Source organism: Vulpes lagopus, chromosome 15 (genome assembly GCF_018345385.1).
Source record: "Vulpes lagopus strain Blue_001 chromosome 15, ASM1834538v1, whole genome shotgun sequence".
Lineage (NCBI taxonomy): Eukaryota > Metazoa > Chordata > Mammalia > Carnivora > Canidae > Vulpes > Vulpes lagopus.
Window position 1 is genome coordinate 20,670,621 of NC_054838.1, and position 25,801 is coordinate 20,696,421.

Below are 25,801 nucleotides of genomic sequence, written 5' to 3' on the forward strand. Positions count from 1 at the left end.
CATAGCACTATGAATGCACTAAAAACCACTGAATGGTATATTTAACATAAGTAAAATGGTAAATTTGGGGGTGCCTCGGTGGCTCAGTTGGTTAAGTGTCAGACTCTTGGTTTGGGCTCATATCATGATCACATGGGTTGTGATCTCATGGGTCCTGAGATTGACCCCTGCCTCAGGCTCTGCCTTCATAGGGGAGTCTTCTTGAAGATTCCTTCCCTTTACCTCTTCCACCACTCATGCTCTCTCTAATTCTCTCTCTTTAAAATAAATAAATCTTTTTTTTCTAAATGGTAGATTTTAATTGAATGACTTTTATGACAATTTTTGAAAAGTCACAATGCTCTTACTGATATTAAGTTGTTTTTTTTATTTATTTGTAAATAAATAAATTGTTTTTGTGCAGCATGGGTTGTTTTTGTAAAGATTTATTTATTTATTTATTTATTTATTTATTTATTTATTTATTTAAGAGAGAGCATGAGTGAGTAAGAGCATGAGCAGCAGGGAGAGTCAGAGGAAGAGAGTAACAGACACCCCACTAAGGAGAGTGCCCTATGTGGGGGAACTGGATACCATAACATTGGGATCATGATCTGAGCCAAAGGCAGTTGCTTAATCAAATGAGCCACTACCTAGGTGCCCCTGTGCAGTGTAGTTTTAGAGTTTAGCATAGATCTATTCCCCAGGCTTCTACACAGAAGTAGACACACAAAACACTTATATCTTAACCAATTAAGATGTTACCTGAAAGACAGTCTATACCCAATGTAAGTTTCACTGAGTTAACCATAGGGCCAATACCATATGCTTTTAAATGTAAGTTTACATACACTTAGATCTTGTGGGGCAGGGTGTTTGTTTTTTGTTTGTTTGTTTGTTAGACTTCACACCCAGGGTAGAGCCCAACATGGGGCTTGATCTCACAACCCTGAGACGAACTGAGATCAAAATAAAGGTGCTCAACTACTGACCCACCCAAGTACCCCAGATCTTAATGAAAAAAAGATGTTAGTTGAAAGAGAATTTATCTGAGTTTTAATGAGTTAAGTATGTGGGCTATTCCCATATGCTTCTACATATATATGTGCAAGTGCTTTGTTTTTTACTGCTTTTTCTTTCTTTAATTCGAATAGTTGACACACAATGTTGTATAAGTTTCAGATGTACAATATAGTGATTCAATATTTCTATTACATTATGCTATACTTACCACAATTGTAGCTACCCTCTGTCACCATACAACACTATTTATTATAATAACATTGACTACATTCCCTATCTTGTACCTTTTATTCCCATTTGTTTTTTTAGGATTCCACATCTAGGTGATATAGGTGAAATCATATGTATTTGTCTTTCTCAGTCTAACTTGTTTCACTTAGTGTAATACCCTCTAGATCCATCCATATTGCCTCAAATGGCAAGATCTCATCTTCTTCTTATGGCTACATATCTAGCTTATCCATTTCTTTTATTGGACAAACTTTTTAATATTGCTATTTTGCCATTGTCACTCAAGTCACTCACAGTTTATTGGTTTTTGTGTGAATGCAAGTATTTTTCTGGGATAAATGCTCGAGTATAACTGCTAAATTATTAGAGTATAACTAAATTATTAGTTAAATAATTATTCCAGTATTATCTTTTTAAGTAACTGCCAAATATTTTCATAATGGCTGCCCTGTTTTATATGCCTACCAGTAATATATTAGTGATACATTTTTTCCATACTTTTAACAGAATTTCATGTTGTTAGTATGTTTAATTTTATCCTGTGTCATGGTTATATAGTGAAATTCTATCTCAATTTAAATTTTATTTGTATATGGCTAACAATGATGACCATTTAAAATGTTTAATTAAAATTAAAATTGGTTAACATACAGTGTATTATTAATTTCTGGGGTAGAATTTAGTGATTCATCAGTTGCATATAACATGCATTGCACATTATTACATCAGGTGCCCTCCTTAATGCCCATCATTCTATCCAATTACCCCATCCTCCCACCCATCTCACTTCCAGCAAACCTCCCTTTGTTTCCTATAGTTAAGGGTCTCTTATGGTTTGCCTCCCTCTCACTTTTTATCTTATTTTTCCTTCCCTTCTCTTATGTTTATCTCTTTTGTTTCATAAATTCTACATATGAGTGAAATAAAATTCAGGTTTTCTATGTGTCTGTTTGCCATTTGTATGTCCTTTTCAGTGAAATGTCTATGTATATTTTTTGCTTATTTTCTAACTGGATTTTTTTTTTTTTTTACCATGAATGAGTGTGTGTTTGTGTGTAACTGTGCGTGTGTGTGTGTATGTTGGAAAATATCTTAAAAACATTTTTCCTGTTCTGTAGCTTGTCTTTTCATCCTCTTAATAAGGTCTTTCACAGAGCAAAATGTTTGTTAAAAATTTTAATATGGTTTAATTTTTCACTTTTTTTTTTGCATTGTGCTTTGATGTCAAGTCTAAGAACTCTGCTTAGCCCTGGATATTAAAGATTTATCCCATTGCTTTTTAAAATGTTTTAGAGCTTCAATTTTTACATTTAAGTCCATGATCCATTATTTTGAGTTAGTGTGTAGGTACAATCAATGTCCAATCTTGATTTAGGTCAATAGTATTTTTTGATTTGTTTGCCTATCGATGTCCAACTCTTCCAGCAAACTTTTTTGAAAGGCTACATTTTCTTTATTGATTTTTTTTGTTTTGTGTCTAAAACTGTTTGGACATATATGAGAGGGTCTATTTCTAGGTTCTGTATTCTGTTCCATCGATCGAAGTACCTATCCTCTACCAATACCACAGTCTTGATATTGTAGCTATGTAAGTCTTGAAATTGCAAAGACTCCTTCCTCATTTCATTATGTACTTTCAATTGTTTTAGCTATTGTTATTCCTTTGATATTTCAAGTAAATTTTAGAATAATTTTGTGTATATCAACACAAGTCTTGCTGAAATTTTTATAGGAATTGCAACACAACTGTGTATCACTTTGGGGAAAACTGGTATCTCTTCATCCATGAATATTGTATGTCCCTTCATTTAATTGGATTTTTAAAAATTTCTTTATTGGCAATTAATATTTTTATATATAATTATATATATTATTATAATAAAGATAACTACCATTACACTTTCTACTTCTATGGGCTTAACTATATTAAAATACCTCATTTAAATAGAATCATAGAAATATTTATTCTTGTGTGACTGATTTATTTCACTAAGCATAATATCCTCAAGAGTTATCCATGATGCAGCATACGACAGTTTCCTTTTATGTCTGAATAATATTCTTTTGTATGTATATACTATATTTCTTTACCTATTCATCTATCTGTGGACTTTTAGGTTACTTCAATACCTTGGATATTGTGAATAATGCTGCAATGAACATAAGAATACATATATGTCATTGAGATCTTGTTTTTCAATTCTTTTGGCTAAACATTCAGAAGTGGAATTTTAGATCATACAGTAATTCTATTTTTTAATTTCTTGAGGAACCTCCATATTGTTTTCCATAGTTTCTGTAAAATTTTTCATTTCCACTGACATTTCCAGACATGGGTTCTAATTTTTCTACAACCTCACCTACAACTCTTTGGTTGATCTTATAATTCCTATCCTAACAAGATAAGAAGTGAAATCTCATTGTGGTTTTGATTTGGGTCTCTCTAATGATTAGTGATGCTGAGCATCTTTTCATATCTGTTGGCTATTTGTGTGTCTTCCTATTAAACAGGAGTGATGAAAATCATAAAATGTAAAGTTCTTTTGAAGTAAAATAGTGCAAATGTTTCAAGTTATCAAGAATACGGAATTGCATTTGATATTCCTAGGAGATAGAGTTAGATGAGACCAGAAAGAGGCCTATTTAATTTGTTAACATGGAAGCCACTGCTGATATTGAAAAAATCAATTTCAGGTGATGGATCTGACCAATTAGGGGGAGAATGATTTCAGGTTGAGAAAGTAAAGGGAAAGAAAATGCTAATTTGTTCTTTGAAGAGGTTGTCAAGAGGGCATGATCCCAGGTTGACCTGAGCACTGGACCCAGGCAATTGTAGGCTCCTTATGCTTTCCCCTGTCCTTGGACTGTGCATTCCACTTACCTCTCCCACACTAGATGCTACCTTAAGGACACAAAATTAGGACAGTTATATATTGCTGAGACCATTCTGGATGGTATATGTGACTGAACACAGGGAAGGCCTCCATATAAACTCCTAAGATTCCAGCAAGCAGGTGCAGAGAGCTACTCATCGTGCAAGACAAGTCTTGTATGTATGTTCCCTTGCTTATTTAAACTGCCACCTACCAATCTGGGGTGGTCTGCCTCTCTCTTCAGTCTCTGCTTGCCCTGTATGTATAAAATACAATTGAAACAACACTTGTTCTAGAAGTTTTGATATCAGAGTAAAGCAGAGAAACAGGGTAAAAAGTGGAAAGTGGTTATATCTTATATCTTATATCGTATTCTGTAAGATTCCAAAATTTGAGGTTGTAAAGAAGGACTAATTAAATAATTAAATGCAATTTCATTGGTATAGTTAACTAAACTGGGCAAAAATAACATGTATTCTTTTAAGCTAGACAGAGAGATATAAGAATAATTATTCAGTTTATTCTATATTTCTTACAAAATTGGCTTAGATCATGAAACATTAATATAAAAGTACTATTTCCTTCAGTCTTCCATTTGTTCATTAATTTAAAAGAATCTTAAATATTAGAACGAAATATTTGGTTTTATTTATTATGTTCACAATTGCAGAATTGCAGATAAGATAAGCAGTTGATTTTGACCCCTTCTCATGCTGCTTACAAAACATTATATTGTTTGTTACATTTGTTAAGACATCTATCAACCTCAACCTCCAGACTATGTTCTTTCAAAGATCCTCTTGAAGAAAACTGGATAGCAGATCAGTCTGTGTGTAGAAAAATGTGTGTGTCATTGCTAGGAGAGACCTATTCAGCCAGATTCTCTCAGACACCCAGAGACTTAAAATTCATTACATTAATGACTTCATGCATAGGATACTTTATAGTTTCTCTTTCAGGGAGGAGTCATTAAAAATATTTTAGTAGTGATTAAAAGTATATGCCATATATTTTCCAGGGGAAGAAAACAACTGGCTTTAAATATAGAAATTGTAATTTGTTTAGAAACAGGAACACCTACTTTCGTTTTTGTTTTTGTTTTTTTAATGAAAATGGGGTAATTAGTGTTTGTTCAAGGATATGTATTCTTTCCCACAAAGCTGGGAAGGAAAAATATTTCATAGAAAGATTGTTTGGCAGTCCATTTAAGATTTTCAGGATATGTATGTAGAAATGCATCAATCAATATGCTCCAACTCCATGACCAAAATAGTACTTCTCAAAATATTTTTTAGCTCCTGACTAAATAGGAGCTCCACTCTGTCATGAAATTGTCTTTTTTTTATGTCTCTTCTATATGCCATGGGATTTGATGTCCTTAGACCCTGAAAGGATCCTTATGACACGGTCTCGTATCTGCTTGGTTTTCACACCATAAACAATAGGGTTCATAGTGGGAGGCAGGAGCAGATAAACATTGGCCACAATGATGTGGCAAGAGGGAGGGATTGTGTGGCCCCCAAAGCGGTGGGAAAAGAAAGAGAAGAAGGCTGGACTGTAGGAGAAAACAATGGCACAGATGTGAGCAGTGCAGGTGCTGAAGGCTTTCTGTCGAGCATCTGCTGAAGAGAGGCTGACCACTGCCCGGAGGATCATGGTGTAGGAGATTGTGATGCACAGGATGTCAAAGCCACCAATTAGGAGGGCAACCATCAGACCATAGATGGCATTGACCTTGACATTGCCACAGGACAATTTGGCTACAGACATGTGGTCACAGTAGGTGTGGGGAATTATATTGCCTCTGCAGTAGGACAGGCGCTTCGTGAGGAAAGTGAAGGGAATGATGAGCAACACCCCTCTCAGGAAAGTAGCAAGCCCAACCTTTGCAATGACAGGATTGGTGAGGATAGTTGAGTAACGCAGAGGGTAGCAGATGGCCACATAGCGGTCCAGAGCCATGAGCATAAGCACTCCAGACTCCATCCCTGTGAAGGTATGGATGAAGAACATCTGGAGCAAACATTCATTAAAGCCAATGTCCTTGAGATGAAACCAGAAGATACAGAGAGCTTTAGGAATTGTACTAGAGCACATGACAATATCAGTAAGAGAAAGCATGGCTAAAAAGAAATACATAGGTCTGTGCAATGAATCCTCATAGTAGATGAGGTATAACAGCCCACAATTGCCTACCATGGCCACAATATACATGGAGCAGAATGGGACGGAAATCCACATGTGTATATCTTCCAGTCCTGGGACTCCATTAAGAATGAATGAGACCAGGGTCCAGTTTGTTTTATTCAATATTATCATGATTAATTAGGCCTAAAATTCATGTGTGTTTTCCTAGAATAAAAAAAAGAAAAGAAAAATATAATTTATGGATACTGTCTCCCTCTCACACCCACATTTTAAAATTCCATGATGCATTTTAATGATCAGCCAAATTTTCTGAGGTCTGCAGAGTAGGGTTTTTTTGTCTATTTGTTGTTTATTAATTAAGGTATATGTTCATCTAACAAATTCTTGTTAAACAATCCAAGTTCTCATCACAGACACTGGTCCTACATTTTTTTTTAAAGATTCCCATTGTCAGGCAGCCCGGTGCCTCAGAGGTTTAGTGCTACCTTCAGCCCAGGGCCTGATCCTGGAGACCCATGATCGAGTCCCACGTCCAGCTCTCTACATGGAGCCTGCTTCTCCCTCTGCCTGTGTCTTTACCTCTCTCTCTCTCTGTGTGTCTCTCATGAATAAATAAATAAGTAAAATCTTTAAAAAATAAAGATTCCCATTGTCAAAGTTTTAAAATCAAGTATAACTCTGTTAGGACTTCTAGGGATTATTTAAGAATTCTCTACTTACCAATTTATAACTATATGTGTTTCTCTATTGATGTGATCTAAAAGGAATTCTCTGTTTACGTCACCAATGAACCAACAGATATGATTATTTTTTATTCATACTGTTAATTAGTCAATAATTGTTTTTTATTACTAAGGTACTGTTTGAAGCATTTGTAAATATATTTCTTAAATATTTATTTATTTATTTATTTATTTATTTATTTATTTATTTATTTATGATAGACAGAGAGAGAGAGAGAGAGAGAGAAGCAAAAACACAGGCAGAGGGAGAAGCAGACCCCATGCCGGGTGCCCGACGTGGGACTCGATCCAGGGACTCCAGAATCGCGACCCGGGCCAAAGGCAGGCGCCAAACCGCTGAGCCACCCAGGGATCCCCAGCATTTGTAAATATTAAAATATTAATCCTCAATGGAACTTGGAGTCTCCCAATTCAATAAAATTTTTAATTCACTCTTCTCACTTTTAAGACATCTCATTTTTGTCCCATACTTGGCTATATGCATTTATAGGAATGCTTTGAATTTACATGCAGAATAAACTTCTAGTTATACCTAACGAACAGCTAATGTTGCTTAGGATGCTGAATCCATCACTGGTAGATTGTACCCATCTGTTCTTTCTGACTTGCTTTACATTTTTTCATAACTTTAGTAATGAAACTAGCCAATATAAATGAAATTTTAATACTTCTAGCCACGCATCAAATTCATTTCTCATCCAAGAGAAAAATTAATTAATCTGAAATTCTGTATTAACATCTAGAAGTAAGATAAGGTGTAAGGGTGATACATTTGTAAAAGGAATTCAAGAGGAAAAAGTCAATATATAAAAGTGTATATATCAAATCAAAAACAAAAACAAGGAAACAAACAAAAATTAAATAAATTAAGTCCATGAGAATTCATCACTATTTAAGGGAATAAATAGTAAGTATGAAACAGTGACCAGGGGCTAGATCATAAAGAATCTTGTAGTTATCAGATACTAGGAAATTCCTTGGTAATGGAGAGTAAATAATAAAGAATTCACAAGAATCCTGAGGGTCAGGAGTGAACTCTGGGATGTTTGGAAGACTTACTAAGCAGTGAAAAAGTCAGAATCCTCCTTCTGCTCCTCAGTGGGAATATTCCCCAGCACCCAGCAGAGAGGGCAGAAAAAAGATGTGGAAAACTTTGAGATATTATCATCTCTGCTCAAAAGTAAGCAAAGTAAGAATTAAGGGGAGATGGAAACTGATTAGAATGGTAAATAATCATTTAGTTAGCGGGCTTCATAAACAAATAATTTATGAAAGATTTCTTCTTCCTGAAAGGAAAGGAACTCTGGTCAAGTTTCCCAAACAACCTCATTGGTTTCCATTAACCACCTTCCTAGGTGATATTAAGGTCAGTTTGTATTTATAGTTACATCCCCAGTGTCTAGCAAACCATCTGGTACATGAAAGATAATAAATTTTAAAAATAAATGGATAAGTTAATGAATAAATAAATAACATTTTATACATGAATTTTGTAATTAGTAAACTATAATCTAAATATTATTACTTGGAATGCATACTAGAAACTACTACAGGAAAAAAAATACAAGACATCTTCCTCAAGACTACTAGGGAAGATAAATAAATAAAACATTCTTATGATAGACTAGGAAAACAAAGAAATCATAAAGGAATGGGAAGAAAAAGTCAGATTACAAAGGTGGAACAAATATATCAATTAGTCAGTAAATACAGATTATGCAAACTACCCATTAATTTAAACATAATTCAAAAAACTTTTTAAAATTATATATGCAATACAAAAGAGTATATAGAATGAAAGCTATACACAAAAGTTTAAAACTGTGTACACACACACACACACATTTTTTAAGTAAATAGGATACCAAAGAATTGTGGAGAAGATACTAATATCAGAAAAAGAGAATTCAAAGTAAAACACTTAGGTCAAGATGACTTTGGGGAAAGAAAAGTCTTGATGATGTGTCATTAAACTTAATTGCATCAAATTGTTTTATTTCCAGGTTTGATAAGGTTTTTTCTTTTTTTTTTTTTTTTTACAATCCAAACCATAAAAACACTTAAATTCACTTTCTCACTTTATTAGTACAAAGGGAAAGTTTTAAAAGGACGGCTTCTGAAATTCACATTTAAATCATATGGTAGCTTGTTAAGCTGACTTGCAATTTTCTATTTAAAGTAAGGTGTTGAGCACTGGGTGTTATTCTATATGTTGGCAAATTGAACACCAATAAAAAATAAATTTATAAAAAAAATTAAAATAAAGTAAGATGTTATTTATAATTTAAAATTTTAGCTTTGGAATTCCAAGCAGTGTGTTAATTTTCATTTTGTGTAAAAGAATAAAATATGACCTTAACAATATAAAGAAAATGTTTCTTTTTGAAGACCAAAATTCCCGATAAGCTTTTATCTTTAGACTTGGTATATTCACAATTTATATCTACAGTTAGCATTATATGTTCTGAGTTTTGTTTTATATATATATATATAATATATATATATACATAAACATATATATATATTTAAGAGAAATATACGTTTAAAAATGTATATATGCACACACAATTATGGTTGCAGTAAAAAGATTCATAAAATCATTTTAATTACATTAAAACTTAGCATTAACTAGTCAATAGGATCACTATTATTTTCCCTTCTGTCCCATTTTAGTACATTGAACAGTGTCTCTGAATGTGATGTTCATCATTGCTTATACATTTATATTGTAAATAGCATGTGCACAATACAATACTGCAGATTTGGACTTAGATTCCCATAGCAAGAGTGGGCAGTATTAGTTCAGTGTCCTGATTTCTGCAAAGAAAGAACTACTTGGGTTGGAGAAAAATACAGTATATTTTTGTATCCAAGTATGTTTCCTTAGTTCTATTGCATTTTAACTTCATCCATGTATAAGAAGCAAGTAGAGGAGTTAAGAAAAACATAAATACTAACCACTAAATTAAAAACTGAAAATATTTTTCTGGGTCTACAAATGCACTTATTTTGAAGGATGTATTTTTAAAAATACTAGATAAACATTCTCTTTATACTCCTCAATTTCCTTTTTTAAAAAAATCTGTATAGTTGTAGTTACTAAAACTGGCTTCAAGATTACACAATAATTTGGGTCCTATCTTCAATATATTTGCAACACTTTCTAAGATCTAAGTTAAAGATCTAAATATTAACTACAAACTTAAGCAGTTTCTTTTTCAAAACAAATTTAAAAGAATTTTGATGCATCAAAATTCAATTTTTTCTGCAAGGAAATTTGATTTATATTATGCTGGCATGTAGACAGGGTTACTGGAATAGTAATATTAAACACATGACTAGCACCAAGCTTGTAAAACATAATCTTGATGTCACCTGCTGTCTATCCTCATTTTTTACCCTTTTGTTTAGAAAATTTGTTTTTTTCTTTAGAACATTTTCAATCTTTATATACATATATTTTTTTTGTATGAGGATAGTTTCCTTTTTGTTGTTTTGATACTCAAAGTCAATGAAACAAAGTCACAGCTCAGTTCTCTAGAAAATAATCAAGGAAAATTACATTATGATTTGGAGGACCAGTGGGAGCAGACAAGTAAGAAGCAAGAGTAATCTGGTAATTGATCTAATTGTAGAGAACTATTTTCTAACCGTTCTCTCAGTTTTCCTTGTCATAGGAGTGATTCATACCTAACTTCCATCACTATTGAATAAGGATTCCTAATTAGGTAGAGAAATAACACAGATGATCATAATCACAATAACATTATGCTAAATTTTAGTGCAATATTTGGAAAAATACACCTTTAATAAGAACAACCCATCCCACACAATACTTTTGCCTTCTAATCATGTGAATGAAGCCAGGTTTATTTCTGGAAAAATAATAAGCAATTGATATAAAGCCCCTGTCCACTTTCTGTTACTGCCTACAAAAAAAAAAAAAAAATTGTAAGGAGAAAAGATAAACAAAATCCTGTCATTATCCTCTCTATTATATGTCTTAAATACCTTTGTTCCTGGATAGCAAAATAGTGAGCTGAATGCAGTCTGGTCCAGATATTTAGGGTCTTATTCAAAGAAAATCATAATCCTAGAATAAATGTGCATGTGTTGAGCCAACCTCCAACTTCCTTGATATCTGTACTATTGAACTGAGACTTTAAAAGAAAATGTGCATTGTATGTCCCAAGGGAACATACAGAGTCCTGGAAAAACACATGCTAGTGTGAGGATCATGATAACCTCAATGGGATGAGGAAAAAGAGCAAGAAATTTCCATTCTTAGTGCCCAAATATGGATAAATAAATAAGTGTATAATCTCATATGTGTATGCTTGTGTGTTAGCATGTATGTGCAGGAAAGTAGAGAATGAAAATGAACACAAGCTGTTTTTTTTCACAAGCTGTTTTTAATTAAAACTAGAAATTAATAGTTATCACAGTTTTGTATTTCATTTTTTCCCACTTCCCTGTGGAAAAATAGATCAAAAGCACTTATGCAGAAAATTTCTACACTTCACACAGATTCATTTTCTAATTCTTCTTTTATTCATATATTGTTTCATCTCTTCATGTGATTACTGTTTATTGGAAACTTTCTAGTCTCCAAGCTATGCTAGGAATTATGTAAGCATTGCCCCTGGTTTAAAAGCTTACTTTTAAGGGAGGAAAATGGTGACTATTATGGCCATCTAAAAAAGAAAGTCATCAAAAGTTTAGGCTTATTATACCTATATATTAAGTTAGGAAAAATTTAGATCAATATATAAAGCCAAAATATTCATGATGATAACAATAATTAAAAACACATAACTGATTTAATTTCTTATCTATTTAAAATAGATGAAACTAATACTAATGTACATTTGAATAATTTGGGAAATTAAAAAGGTATTTTAAAGGATATCAAAAACGGTCATAGTTCTACAACCTAGAAGGAATCTGGTGTGTTTTTATCCTCACTTTAAAAATGCATAACTGTAAATGTATTAATATGCATTTATTATATATTCTAACAAAAAATGGTCATAATGTAGACTGATATTTTCATCTAATATTATATAATCATTCCAAAATGGGGTTAATAAGATTGAATAAAAGTCATTGTGGATCTATATAATTTATTTAAACATATCTTATACTTCAGTATCCTTTTAAAAGAAAAGCTATATTAGGGCTGCCTGGATGGCTCACTTGGTTAAGTGTCTGCCTTCAGCGCAGGTCTTTTTTTTTTTTTTAATAAATTTACTAAAAAAAAAAAAAAAAAAAAAAAATAATAATAATAAATTTACTTTTATTGGTGTTCAATTTGCCAACATACAGGATAACACCCAGTGCTCATCCCATCAAGTGCCCCCCTCAGTGCCCGTCACCCATTCACCCCCACCCCCCGCCCTCCTCCCCTTCCACCACCCCTAGTTCGTTTCTCAGAGTTAGGAGTCTTCATGTTCTGTCTCACTTTCTGATATTTCCCACACATTTCTTCTCCTTTCCCTTTTATTCCCTCTCACTATTATTTATATTCCCCAAATGAATGAAACTATATAATGTTTGTCCTTCTCCGATTGACTTATTTCACTCAACATAATACCCTCCAGTTCCATCCATGTTGAAGCAAGTTGTGGGTATTTGTCATTTCTAATGGCTGAGTAATCTTGATCTCAGGGTCGAGGGATGGAGCTTCAAAATACATCAGGCTCCCTGCTCAGTGGGGAGCCTGCTTCTCGCCCTCCCTCTGCCTGTTGCTTCCCCTACTTGCATTCTCTTTCTTGTGTCAAATAAATAAATAAAATCTAAAAAAAAAGGCTATAATAAATGAACATGTATGTGACACTTACATAGCAGTTTTTATCAGACTATTTCTCAAAATAAACTCCTATCCTGTATTAGGTTGTTTTTCTTTCATTCCAGTAGTTATTGTCATTTTGATGAGATTGTCTCATTGTCACTTCCCCAGGTAGTGTCACCCAGGTCAATGACTGTAAAATACATTTTGTGAAAGGACCAAAAGAAATATTAGAAAATATGTAGATATGTTAGTTACACTGTTGCACATAGAGTCATTCCTCCCCTGGGGACCTGGCCACTTCTTCAGTTAAAAGATTCTGAGTACGAAAATTGACTCAAATCTGGGAACTGAGCAAGGAATCATGGCATTTTTTAAAAAGATTTTATTTATTTATTCATGAGAGACACAGGGAGAGAGAGAGAGAGAAAGAGGGAGAGAGAGAGAGAAACAGACACAGGCAGAGGGAGAAGCAGGCTCCATGCAGGGAGCCCAACACGGAACTCCATCCTGGGTCTCCAGGATCAGGCCCTGGGTTGAAGGAGGCACTAAACTGCTGAGCCACCTGGACTGCCCGAATCATGGCATTTTTGAAGCCACTACTCACACCCTCTGCTTCCCCATTCTTGTTTTCTTCTGACTATAGGTATTAGGCAGCACTCCTGTTGGCTGCCCATCCGTTTGTCCCTAATGACACCATGTTATGTTAACTATCTCTATAATTCTATACAGATAAAGTCTTTTTAGCCACCCCTTTGAACTTGCTGGCTGTGCAAGTAGTCACAAGTTCCTGGTTTCTGGCAGTTGCTTGTGCCTACCTGTTCCCTGTTACTTTATTCTTCCATCATCCCCACAGCTACTAATCCAGAACTCTGACTGTTTCTCCTACCTCAGATCTGTTCTTGGAGAGGACAATCATATCTCAACATTTTAGTGATACTGGTGCCGCTCTTATGGGTACATTCCTTGGTAAATGTATCTTTCAGGCTTTCCCATAGAACACAGTTCTCTGATGGCTTCTGGATTTACATAATATATCAACTCCAACATTCTCACTTTCTTTACCTTATCATTGTTGTCTCTACCTGCTGCCAGGGCAACTCTTTCTCTAGGCTTCAAAGAGACATTTTGTGAGTGTGTTTGTTTTATATCCCAGAATTCTTACCATGGTGCTCAATAGAGTGTCTAAAGAAAGTTCCTCAAGTTGATGAATTCTTATTTATTCCCTATATTCTTCTGTCTCATGTTCTGGCCTCCTGACTGAGCACCCTGAAATTCCAACACCCAGGCCCTGTTAATACACTTGTCTTTCTCTTGTAACTCATTCATAGTGTAATCGCATTGAGATTTAACCTTAGTAGCATAGCAACCTGGAGAGGGCGATGACAATAACCTTGTATAGGAGGGGCCTCTTCATTGACTTCCTGCATTAAGGTAGCATTAGCTCTTACAATAAAGGGATAGAACAAACTCTGAGGGTTCAGGTGTAAGCATACAATGGCAAACATACTAGGTAAGCATATCCTTGAACTCCAGAGCCAAATCCTCAGGGGCATCCATCCAAACACCCACATCCCATGTTTCACAATCCCAGGATTTCCAAACCAGGGATAAGACCTTAGTATGTTGAAATTATTGCACTAGAAAGGGCACATTCCTCCACAGGACATTTTTCCACTTCACCATTGGTAAACTCTTCAACAAGTAGGCCATCACTGTTGCAGGATTGCAGGGTTCTTATCTCATGGAGTTGAAGAATGAATCTCATGGACACAAATAGGTGAAATGAAGTGAGTTTATTAAGTGAGGTGAGAACAGAAAGGAAAGGGAAAAAGCTCTCTAGAGTGAAAGGAGATCCTGAATGGGTTGCCGCTGAGGATTTTTAGTGGCAGTCCTTTATTGAGAACTGACTAGGAAGCTTGTGGCCTTGAAATTCTTATGCTATCTTGGTTTGTCCCCTTATCTCTTGTTCCACTTTGTGTCAGTGTTTCCACCTGCCAGGAATAGTTTCAGAGCCTTGTCAGGGAAGCCAGGGACCTCCTCTTCTCCTGCCTAGAACTTAACCCCTTTCCTACTCATGGGACAGGACCTGTGGGCAGAATGAACTATACAGGGATTATGAAGAATGACTGATTGTATATTTTGTTAATTAATGGGGATTAAGGATAGCACAAGTCTCCAAGGAATCTGGAAGCAAGGTCCTCAGGACCTTGAGGGGCCAGCTGCTGCCAAGATAAGGTTACTTTTAAGCATTAAGGCATGAAGGTGGCCATGAGTTCCTTGAGTAAGGCCATGCTCTGAATGTTTCAGGGACCTATCAGTGGGCTGCAAGCTGTAAGGAGATTTTGTTAGGTGAATTTCTTTTGTCTTTGTTTCCCACATCAACCCCTGTGCTAGGGACTAATGGTGACCCCTTCCCCACTCAGATTGGGGTTCTTCTTATCTGTGTGAAGTGCGAGATCAATTTCAGAACCCTTTCTAACCACTTGTTTTCTTGAATCACCCCATAGTTATAGACTTCTAAAAAGCGGACTACAAGATAGGATTAGACACTAAATAGATGTATTAGGGAAAACAGCTATGAAGTGTGAAGGTGAAGGAAGCAAGAGAAGATGAAAAGAGGGTTTAGCTTTGGATGCTGGTCTGACATCCCTGAAAAGGCAACAGTAAGCAAGGATTGAACGAGCCCTTATTGCAACGCTGAGAATGCCTAGGCCAGGCTGGTATGGAATCCTTGGGCAAAGTTAGACCATTAAAGGAGTTCTGTTTTTGGCAGGAAAGGCCCAGCTCAAGTTCCCCTGCTGGGCCCAGTGATTATCTGGGAGCATCCAAGGAAGTGTGATCTATCTGTGAGTATCATGGCATACCCGAAGATGAAGCAAGCGGGGCACAATTAAATTATTGGTGGATCTGTGTAAATATTATGCAGAATTTCTTGTAGTCTTACAACTATTCTATCAGCTTCAAATTATATCAGAATTAAAGCTTCTTTGACTTTTGTTATAGGTATTTATCAAGCAGTAAATTAATTAAAAAGTTATTTTTTTAGGATTTGGATAATATATATGTAATTTGTCAGCTTTTGAAATTGTGTTATTAATTCTTCCTTCATTCTTTTTTTTTAATTTTTTTAAAATTTTTATTTATTTATGATAGAGAGAGAGAGAGAGGGAGGGGTAGAGACACAGGCAGAGGGAGAAGCAGGCTCCATGCACTGGGAGCCCAATGTGGGATTCGATCCCAGGTCTCCAGGATCGCGCCCTGGGCCAAAGGCAGGCGCCAAACCACTGCACCACCCAGGGATCCCTCTTCCTTCATTCTAAGTAAATACTTATTTTGTAAGTAATATTATATTTTAAGTTAACTCCTAAATTTGCATATCTTTCACACCTAAAAATCTGATTGCACACCTAACCACATGCATAGAGATGTAGAGAAGACTGACCTACACAAAGAGAAAAAATAGTGCCAATTCCCTCTCTTCCTGTCTGTCTCTCTGTTTGTTTCTGTGTCTCTGTCTCTGTCTCTGTTTCTGTACTCTCTCTCTTTTTCACACACACACACACACACACACACACACACACAGGAGATAAGAAGCCATGTAGCTCAGAGGAACAGGAATACTTATTTCATTATGAACCTCAAATTTCTGACTCAGGAAAGCCAGTTTCACATTCTCCCTAGATTCTATATGCTCCTCTTATTGTCTTAAATCACATACTTTTGGCCAATAGTGGTTAAGGAATGTTATGCTTCTTAAAGCCAGAAGAAAACCTCTTGAATCCCATACTCAACTATATTTGTACAGAATAAGTACTCTTATTTTTTTAAAGATTTATTTATGTATTTATGTATTTTAGAAAGAGACAGAGGGAGAAAGAGAATGAGCATGAGCAGGAGAGAGAGAGGGAGAGGGAGAGAAAATCTCAAGCAGACCTGTACACCTTGGGGCTTGATCTCAAGACCCTAAGATCATGACCTGATCTGAAGTCAAGGGTCAGACACTTAACTGACTGGGCGACATGGCACCCTGCAAGAAAGTACTCATATCTTTATTCATTTTTCTATTCTCTTGCTTGATTTTCTTTATTATCTAAAGTCTTTATTTGGACTACTAAATTGCTACTGGATTACCTCACTTTTCTGAATTAGAGTAACACTATGATATTGGAAACCATATCAAGTAGCTAGACCAAAACAAGAATACATTAAGTCTTAAGTATATTTTTATTTTTTAGTGCCCAAATCTCCTTTTTTAGGCATAAACTTTAAATATATAATTTATATATATATATAGTATATCTATCATACTTGGCCTGCTGTATCCTGTTTGGGTTCTAAGCATATCTCTCTTCAAAAGTGTAAAATTAAACATTGGGGATCCTTGGGTGGCTCAGCGGTTTAGCGCCTGCCTTTGGCCCAGGGCGTGATCCTGGAGTCCCGGGATCGAGTCCGACGTCGGGCTCCTGGCATGGAGCCTGCTTCCCCCTCCTCCTGTGTCTCTGCCCCTCTCTCTCTCTCTCTATGTCTATCATTTTAAAAAAAATTCCTAAAAAACTATTTAAAAAAATTAAACATTGGGATCCCTGGGTGGCGCAGCGGTTTGGCGCCTGCCTTTGGCCCAGGGCGCGATCCTGGAGACCCGGGATCGAATCCCACATCGGGCTCCCGGTGCATGGAGCCCGCTTCTCCCTCTGCCTGTGTCTCTGCCTCTCTCTCTCTCTGTGACTCTCATAAATAAATAAAAAAAAAAATAAAAAAAAAAAATTTAAAAAAATTAAACATCATTTTCATTTTGAGTGAGTTTTATGATACAAGTTTTTTTTTGTTTTTTGTTTTGCTTTTTTTTATATAAATTTATTTTTTATTGGTGTTCAACTTGCCAACATAAAGAATAACACCCAGTGCCCATCCCTTCAAGTGCCCACCTCAGTGCCCATCACCCAGTCACCCCCACCTCCTGCCCACCTCCCCTTCCACCACCCCTCGTTCGTTTCCCAGAGTTAGGAGTTTTTCATGTTCTGTCTCCCTTTCTGATACTTCCCACTCAGTTTTTCTCCTTTCCCCCTTATTCCCCTGCACCCCGATATTTATAGCAGCAATGTCCACAATAGTCAAACTGTGGAAGGAGCCTCGGTGTCCATGGTGTCCATCGAAACATGAATGGATAAAGAAGATGTGGTCTATGTATACAATGGAATATTACTCAGCCATTAGAAACGACAAATACCCACCATTTGCTTCAACGTGGATGGAACTGGAGGGTATTATGCTGAGTGAAATAAGTCAATCGGAGAAGGACAAACATTATATGGTCTCATTCATTTGGGGAATATAAAAGATGATACAAGTTTTAAAACAAACACACATGTATCAAATCAAGTGTTTTTTATTATTTTAATTCAATTGATTAACATATAATGCATTATTAGTTTCAGAGGTAGAGTTCAGTGATTCATCAGTTGCATACAATACCCAGTGCTCATTCCATAACATGCCCTCCTTAATGTCCATCATCTAATTAGCCCTTCCTCCCACCCATCTCCTCTCCAGCTACCCTCAATTTGTTTCCTATGATTAAGAGATTCTTATGGTTTGTCTCCCTCTCTGATTTAGTCTTGTTTTATTTTTCCCTCCCTTCTCCTATTCCCCTGTTTTGTTTCTTAAATTTCACATATGAATGAAGTCATATGATAATTTCATTTCTCTAATTGACTTATTTGGATCAGGAAAATACCCTCCAGTACCATCCACATCAATGTAAATGATTAGATTTCATCTTTTATGATGACTAATATTCCATTATATATATACATATATAGTCCATTATATCCATTACATATATACATATATATTCCATATATACATATATATATTCTATATATCTCACATCTTTTCTTATCCATTCATTTGTTGATGGACATCTGGGCTCCCTCCACAGTTTGGCTATTGTGGACATTGCTGCTATAAACATTGAGGTGCAGGTGCCCCTTCAGATCGTTACATTTTTATCTTTGTGGTAAAAACCTAATAGTGTGGCTGCTGGGTCATGGGGTAGCTCTATTTCTAACTTTCTGAGGAGCCTCCATGCTGTTTTCCAGTGACTGTATCAGCTTGCATTCCCACCATCAGTGTAAGAGGATTTCCCCTTTCTCCACATCCTTGCCAATATTTGTTGTTTCTTGGCTTGTTAATTTTGGCCATTCTGATTGGTGTGAAGCAATATTTCATTGTGGCTTTGGTTTGTATTTCCCTGATGCCAAGTGATATTGAGCATTTTTTTCTTGTGTCTGTCGGCAATTTGTATGTCTTCTATGGAGCAGCGTCTGTTCATATCTTCTGCCCATTTCTTGACTGGACTATTTGTTCTTTGGTTATTGAATTTGATAAGTTCTTTATAGATTTTGGATACTATCTGATAAGACACCAAATCAAATGTTTTAAGACAAAATACATCAATTGTTTACATCTTTGGTATGAGGAGGAAGATGCAAAGAAAGGTGTTTTTTTCCCCTCTATCTGTAATGTATTTTTTTTTAAAGATTTTATTTATTTATTCATGAGACACATGCAAAGACAAAGGCAGAGGGAGAAGCAGGCTCCATGCAGGGAGCCCGACGTGGGATGTGGGACGCGATTCTGGGACTCCAGGATCGTGCCCTGGGCTGAAGGCAGATGCTCAACCATTGAGCCACCCAGGCATGCCCCTCATGTATGATTTTTATCTACCTTTTACATACATCTTATATGGTTTTACTTGTTTTTACTCACCCCTTTTAAAAAGTATCAAAATCGGTAGTCTTGTTTAATGTAATAAAAATACTGTTAACATACAGAAAAGATAGGTAGAAAGAATAAAGATACACTGATTGTAATAGTGAAAGAATGTGAAAGATAAAAGGAAGATAAAACTTGACAAATTTATTTATATTTTCCAAGAGATTAAAAAGTAGCGATATTGCCAAAACCTCCCAGAAAGTAGTAAGCAAGAAAGAAGGGATTTGTGCTGTGGGTCAGGGTGGGGGAGGGGGGAAAATCTCCCCCCAATGTGAAAAGCTTTTCCCCAATGTGAAAAGTTTCAATTATAGTCTACATGCTGAATTTCACAAAATTTTAGTTACTCTAATGATAAGTCAAGGACTTTCATAACCACCTACCCTCTGATTCTCAAATAAGAACTAGAACACTGGCTGGAAAGCATAGCTATTGTCTGATAACATTCATATTCCAATCACCTAAGCGAGTTCCAAGAAGTGGACATTATAACAGGGGAAAAGATACCTAGAACATACAGGGAAATGTCAAGGGCAGCAATTCAGAAGCAGAGAGGACAATGGTTCTTTTACTAGACAGCTCTGAGGTGCCCCCTCCCCACCCTGACCCACAGTGCAAATCCCTTCTTTCGTGCTAACTACTTTCTGGGAGGTTTTGACAATATCGGTACTTTTTAATCTCTTGGAAAATATAAATAAATTTGTCAAATTTTATCTTCCTATATTTTTTTCTTCCTATATTTATTACTGTCACCATCCAGCATGGGGTTTTGAGTACTTTCTCTCACTTTGTATCCCACTAATTGCATATTCCCTTCCTTGAGCTCTTGACATTCAATCATACATTAAGCCGTTGTTGTTGGGATCAACTTTTGTCATAGTCTCTTTGAGTTCATTAGGCTCATCTTCAGAAATCTGAGTCGATCCATCTCATCCACTTAACGAAGATCTGTGGTACTAAAATGTCACTAGATGTGGCTAAACACCATTTTCAGAGCTATTAAGGATAGAATGTCACAGGGCACCTGATCTGGCCCAAAAGCTGTGACCAATGCCCCTAGGCAATTTCTGCCCTTAGAATCTTGGTATCTGTTGTGGTTTTCTTTTCAGTGAAAGAGGAGAATGGTTTATTCTGGAAATCTGTTGTCCACCACTTAAGCTTCAGTGTATTTATTTTCACTTAAAGGCTAGTAAAGAAAAAATATCCATTGTCCTATGGACACGTAACATTTTCTTTAATAATTATATATTTCAGGATAAGATAATGAATATATATATTCTGCCTTCTGTGTGGGAAGCCAGACTAATAAAGAAGATCTTTCACATTATTTTCATTATACCTGAAAACTTGTAGAATTTACCTTTTACATCTAACTGGAAGATGAGTGACAGTATACAATGTGTGATAGAGCAGTTAGCATGAGGTAGGCCTACACCCTAAATTAATCCTCATTTTTCAAGAGATAATCCATCATAAAATATGCCAGCTACTTAATGAAATACTTTAATTACATGGGCTCAGTGGAAACCAGCCCAGATCATAATGAAATTCACAACACTAGTAGGGTAAGTCTTATTTCTTCTATTCATTGGTTTTAGCATCATGGAAAAAACAAAAACATTTTCAGGGCATAACCATCCTGCACCTGCCTCTTGCTTTACAGACTTTTTATTTCTGTCCTTCTATAGATCTGCTTCTCACCCACTCATGCTGCCTACATCCTCATTAGTCACAGCAGAGGAGTAGTTGCAGTAGAGGTGGGGGGGTGGGTAGAGGTAAATCATGAGTCAGTCAGGTTCTGGGCAAGAAATAAAAGGTACACACAACTGTGACTCTGAGGAGACTTTCATGAAGTTGCCATTAACTGAGCTGTGGTTGGGGTTAAGGAAACAAAAAATGGATGTTGAAAAAAAATAGTGATGTTTGGTACCTGAAGACCAATATAATGACTTGACAACTCCCTTGTCCTGAAGGAGAGAGAATATTTTAAAAATGTTCTTGGGAGGCACCTGGGTGGCTCTGGTGGTTACACTTCTGACTTTTGATTTCAGCTTGGGTCAAGATCCCAGGTCATGAGATCAAGCCCCATGTCAGGCTGCACACTCAGTCTGGAACTGCTTAAGATTCTCTCTCTCTCTCTCTCTCTCTCTCTCTCTCTCCCTCTGCCAGTGCCCACCACTCTGCTCATGCTCTCTCTCTCTGTCTAAAGTAAAAAACAAAACAAAAGAAAAAACCCTTTAAAAATGTTCATGAGTAAAACATATGCTGTAGCTGTTGCAGATGAGCTGCCTAGCAAGTCTTTTGGGGGCTAGGAGAAGAATAAATAACCCAGACTCTTCTTGCACTCAAACCTCCTGTCAGTGATTACCATTGGCACAATCTAATCAGATGCTAGAAAACAAAGAAGCTCAGGTTACACAGTTTATGAACTCCAGACCTCTAAGGTACAGAACAGTGCAGTAAGGGCAGACAGCAGATCCAAAGAAGTGAATGGAGCAAAAGATAAATCCTCTGTGCATCCATTTCTCTCTCTATTTCTCATTCTCTCTTTTCTCCCTCTCTTCTCTGCCAGTCTATCTGTATCTTCTGGCTTCTGTTTATCCACGTCTGGTCATCTTGCCCTATTCTATCCAGAGCCCCATTATAGGCTGGTAGGTTATGCTCATCTGAAGTGTTTTCTATTCCTGCCTCTGCATGCACATTATTGGAATGAACTTGTTCAGACAGATAGACTTTGGTCCCAAGTTACAGCTACCAATGAACAGTCATGATCTATAACCCAAATATCACTCACTTGTTCTATGGTTGTGTGTGCGTGTATTATTTTATTCATTTTTATTTTAGGGGAGAGACATAAATCATAAGCTCTAGTTTCTATTCCATTTGATTTGGTAGAAAATCCTTCCTTCCCACATATATTAAGCTCTTATGAATATTTTGGAGCTACTGTTAATTTTTGTTGTTGTTGTTTTCAGATGTTTTTACCATGTGAAAAAGATCTCTCAAAGGCTTTCACTTTCCCCTTCATATTTGAAATTCTACTACTATCCATTCTAAAAGAAACCAAAGTTTGTGTACATCATGGAGAAGGTCACTGGTGCCTTGTTTTCTTTTCTAAGCTCAAACGAAATACCTTTTGGAAGCCTGTCCTAAGTTCTTTAGTCCTAAGTGCATAGACCATAGGGTTGAGGGAAGGGGGGATGATATTGTGCAGCACATTGAGTAGAACTGGAATCAAAGGAGCCTTAGGCTCTGCCAGGTGAGTTACTGAAACGACCACAACAACTGTGTAGAAGAAGAGGATAAGGATCAGATGGGAGCTACAAGTGCTCAAAGCTTTGGATGCAGCTTCAGCCGAGTTCAACTTAAGCACAGAGCGCAGAATCAAAGTATATGACAATATTATAAGACCTAGGTCACTCCCCATTCCAAGCCATGCCAGAATCAATTGGCAGATGCTGTTTGGCCTCCTGTCATCACAAGCCAGGCTGGTGACCCCAAGGTTTGAGCACAGACAATGCTCAATCTCATTCCTGGAGCAATAATTACGCTGGGCTGCAAGAACAGGCACTGGAATAACAAATAAGCCATTTCTAAGTACCATGAACACAGTAGCTTTTAAGATTAAGCCATTGGTGACAATTGAGGGGTATCGAAGAGGATGACAAATTGCTATATATCTATCAAAAGCCATGCAGAGGAAGGTACCAGATTCCATGCCAAGAAAACAGTGAATGGCATAAATCTGAGCAAAACACTCAGGGAGGCTGATGATCTTGGCATCAAACCAGAAGATGGCCAGAATCTTGGGCATGATGGTGGTGGCCAGGCCAATGTCCACCACAGAGAGAATACCTAGGAAATAGTACATAGGCTGCTGAAGGGCAGGGTCTTGGCAGATGGTGACGATGATGAGGGTGTTAGCACCAATTGCTGAGACGTAGAGTATTGCCAATGGTAAGGAAAGCCAATGTTGCCAGCTGTGAATACCTGGGAATCCCAACAGGATGAACTCAGAGACCTGCAATTTGGAGTTATTAGAGCCTTTCAGAAATGCAGACATCTTTTCCTAAGAGAAAAAAAAATGATTTTCAAAGTTACTTTCTTTGATCAGAATTATCATCAAACATTATTTTTAACCTGTCGCTACAAAATATAATTTTGTGCTGTAATAAGATGAATTATGCAGTCCATTCCTTACAGCAACTTAAAATAAATTGCAATGACTTCTGAGGCTTTTTCAGCAGAAGTTAAACTTTCGAGGGGCAATTATCACTCTCGACTATTCAGGGAAGATTCAGCATTTATCTCAAATCTCTATTTGCACTGTCATCAGCCAGCTCAATTTGAGACCATCACATAAATATTATTTTTGTTATTGTTTTCTAAAATTTCATCATCTCCTCAGAAATTTTGTGGAATCAATGTGTTTGTTTTCTTCATATTTGTCTTAATCTTGCTTCAGACTTTTATTAACTAACAATAAGGAGATTTTTTTAAAATGTAGAATTATGGGAGATTATATTTTGTAGCTGTACCATCCCCAGTTACTTTAGATGTCCACTAATGTTTTATATAGCCTCCAAAATTTTTTTAAGATTTTATTTATTTATTCATGAGAGACACACAGAGAGAGGCAGAGACATAGGCAAGGGAGAAGCAAGCTCCTCACAGGGAGCCTGATGTGGGACTCGATCCCTGGACTGGGATCACGCCCTGAACCAAAGGCAGACGCTCAACTACTGAGCCACCCAGGCATCCCTATCCTCCAAAAATGTTTAGATTGATAGATATTTAGATATATATTTAGGTAGATAGATATTTAGAAATGCAAACATACACATGGTGCATATTGGAAAAGGAATAACTTTTTTTCATGTCCTACTTTGTATGGACTTTTGAGAAAGTCTCAAAAAAATAGCTTGAAAAGTGAAGTGACCATGACCAAATTTGTTGATTTGAGGAGTCACATAAAAGAGAAAACTATTGAAATTTTTTTCTAGATTAGTCTTAGAGAATCTAAAAAGGCTTGTAAATATAGGATTTAGGCAAAGGTAATACGATGATTTTGATTTTACTTAATAAACAAGAATTATTTGTCCATACTGCTGAAGACTGTAACTTCAGATTCATGTTTAAAAGTAGACTCACCGGGGCAGCCCAGGTGGCTCAGCTGTTTAGCGCTGCCTTCGGCCCAGGACATGACCCTGGAGACCTGGTATCAAGTCCCACATCAGGCTCCCTGCATGGAGCCTGCTTCTCCCCCTGCTTGTGTCTCTGCTTCTCTTTCTCTTTGTACCTCCTATGAATAAACAAACAAAAAACTAGACTCATCTTTCATTGCATTGTTGTTTCTCATGTACTTTTTATTCTGTTTAGGAGCCCACCACCCAAGCCTGAGACTAACAAACCATGTTTCCTTTTGGCAAACCACTGCTTCCTTGTCCTGTTGCCTTCTCCCCTTTACTTCAGTCAGAAGCCCTCCCCTTGAGCCCTGCTTCTGCAGCCTTACCTGTTCTCATTTTCCTTCCCCATGCTTCTTTCCTTTGTCAGCAATTCCATCATCGTAACACTGGTATTCTCTTGTTTAAAATGACCTAAGACCTCACACTTTCTTTTAAGTAAAATTTAAATTCCTTTATAACACATAAGATAGTTATGGATTTATTCCATTTCTAAAGGTTTTATTTAAATTCCAGTTAGTTGGGATGCCTGGGTGGCTCAGCGGTTTAGCATCTGCCTTTGGCCCAGGGCATGATCATGGGGTCCTGGGATCAAGTCCCACATCGGGCTCCTTGCATGGAGCCTGCTTCTCCCTCTGCCTGTGTCTCTGCCTCTCTTTGTGTGTCTCTCATGAATGAATAAATAAAATATTGAAAATAAATAAGTAAATTCTAGTTAGTTAACATATAATGTAACACTGGCTCCAAGAGTAGAATTTAGTGATTCATCCCTTTCATAATATACCCAGGAATTATTCTTGATATAATTACTTATAAATATAGGAAAACATATCTGAAAGAAATTAAAATTCTCTCATGTTTCACCAACAAAAGATGATTCCTGTTTGCAATTAGAAGCATTTTTTTCCAGAAATTTCTTGCTATCTTTATGTTTGGATAAGCATGTACTGCCTAATCATGGGGCAAATCATCCTTTTTTCATGGTAATATAATTTTATGAACACTAAAATCTTCTAAATATATTGGCAGCAAATTGTAACAAAACATACACAAAGAATC

The 25,801-nt window shown here is 36.3% G+C and overlaps 2 protein-coding genes across 2 annotated transcripts; both read right to left on the minus strand.

Moving 5' to 3' along the window:
• Positions 1–5,459: 5,459 nt before the first annotated feature.
• Positions 5,460–6,425, minus strand: LOC121476614 (olfactory receptor 52N4). Its single transcript, XM_041730715.1, has one exon. The coding sequence runs from the start codon at positions 6,423–6,425 to the stop codon at positions 5,460–5,462; it is 966 nt and encodes a 321-aa protein (XP_041586649.1).
• Positions 6,426–22,650: 16,225 nt separating this feature from the next.
• On the minus strand, positions 22,651–24,410 carry LOC121476110 (olfactory receptor 56B1-like). The gene is made up of 2 exons (XM_041729852.1): positions 24,402–24,410; positions 22,651–23,622 (listed from the first exon to the last, which is right to left on the minus strand). Exons 1-2 carry the CDS (start codon positions 24,408–24,410, stop codon positions 22,651–22,653), a joined length of 981 nt encoding a protein of 326 aa, XP_041585786.1.
• Between the last annotated feature and the right edge of the window lie 1,391 nt (positions 24,411–25,801).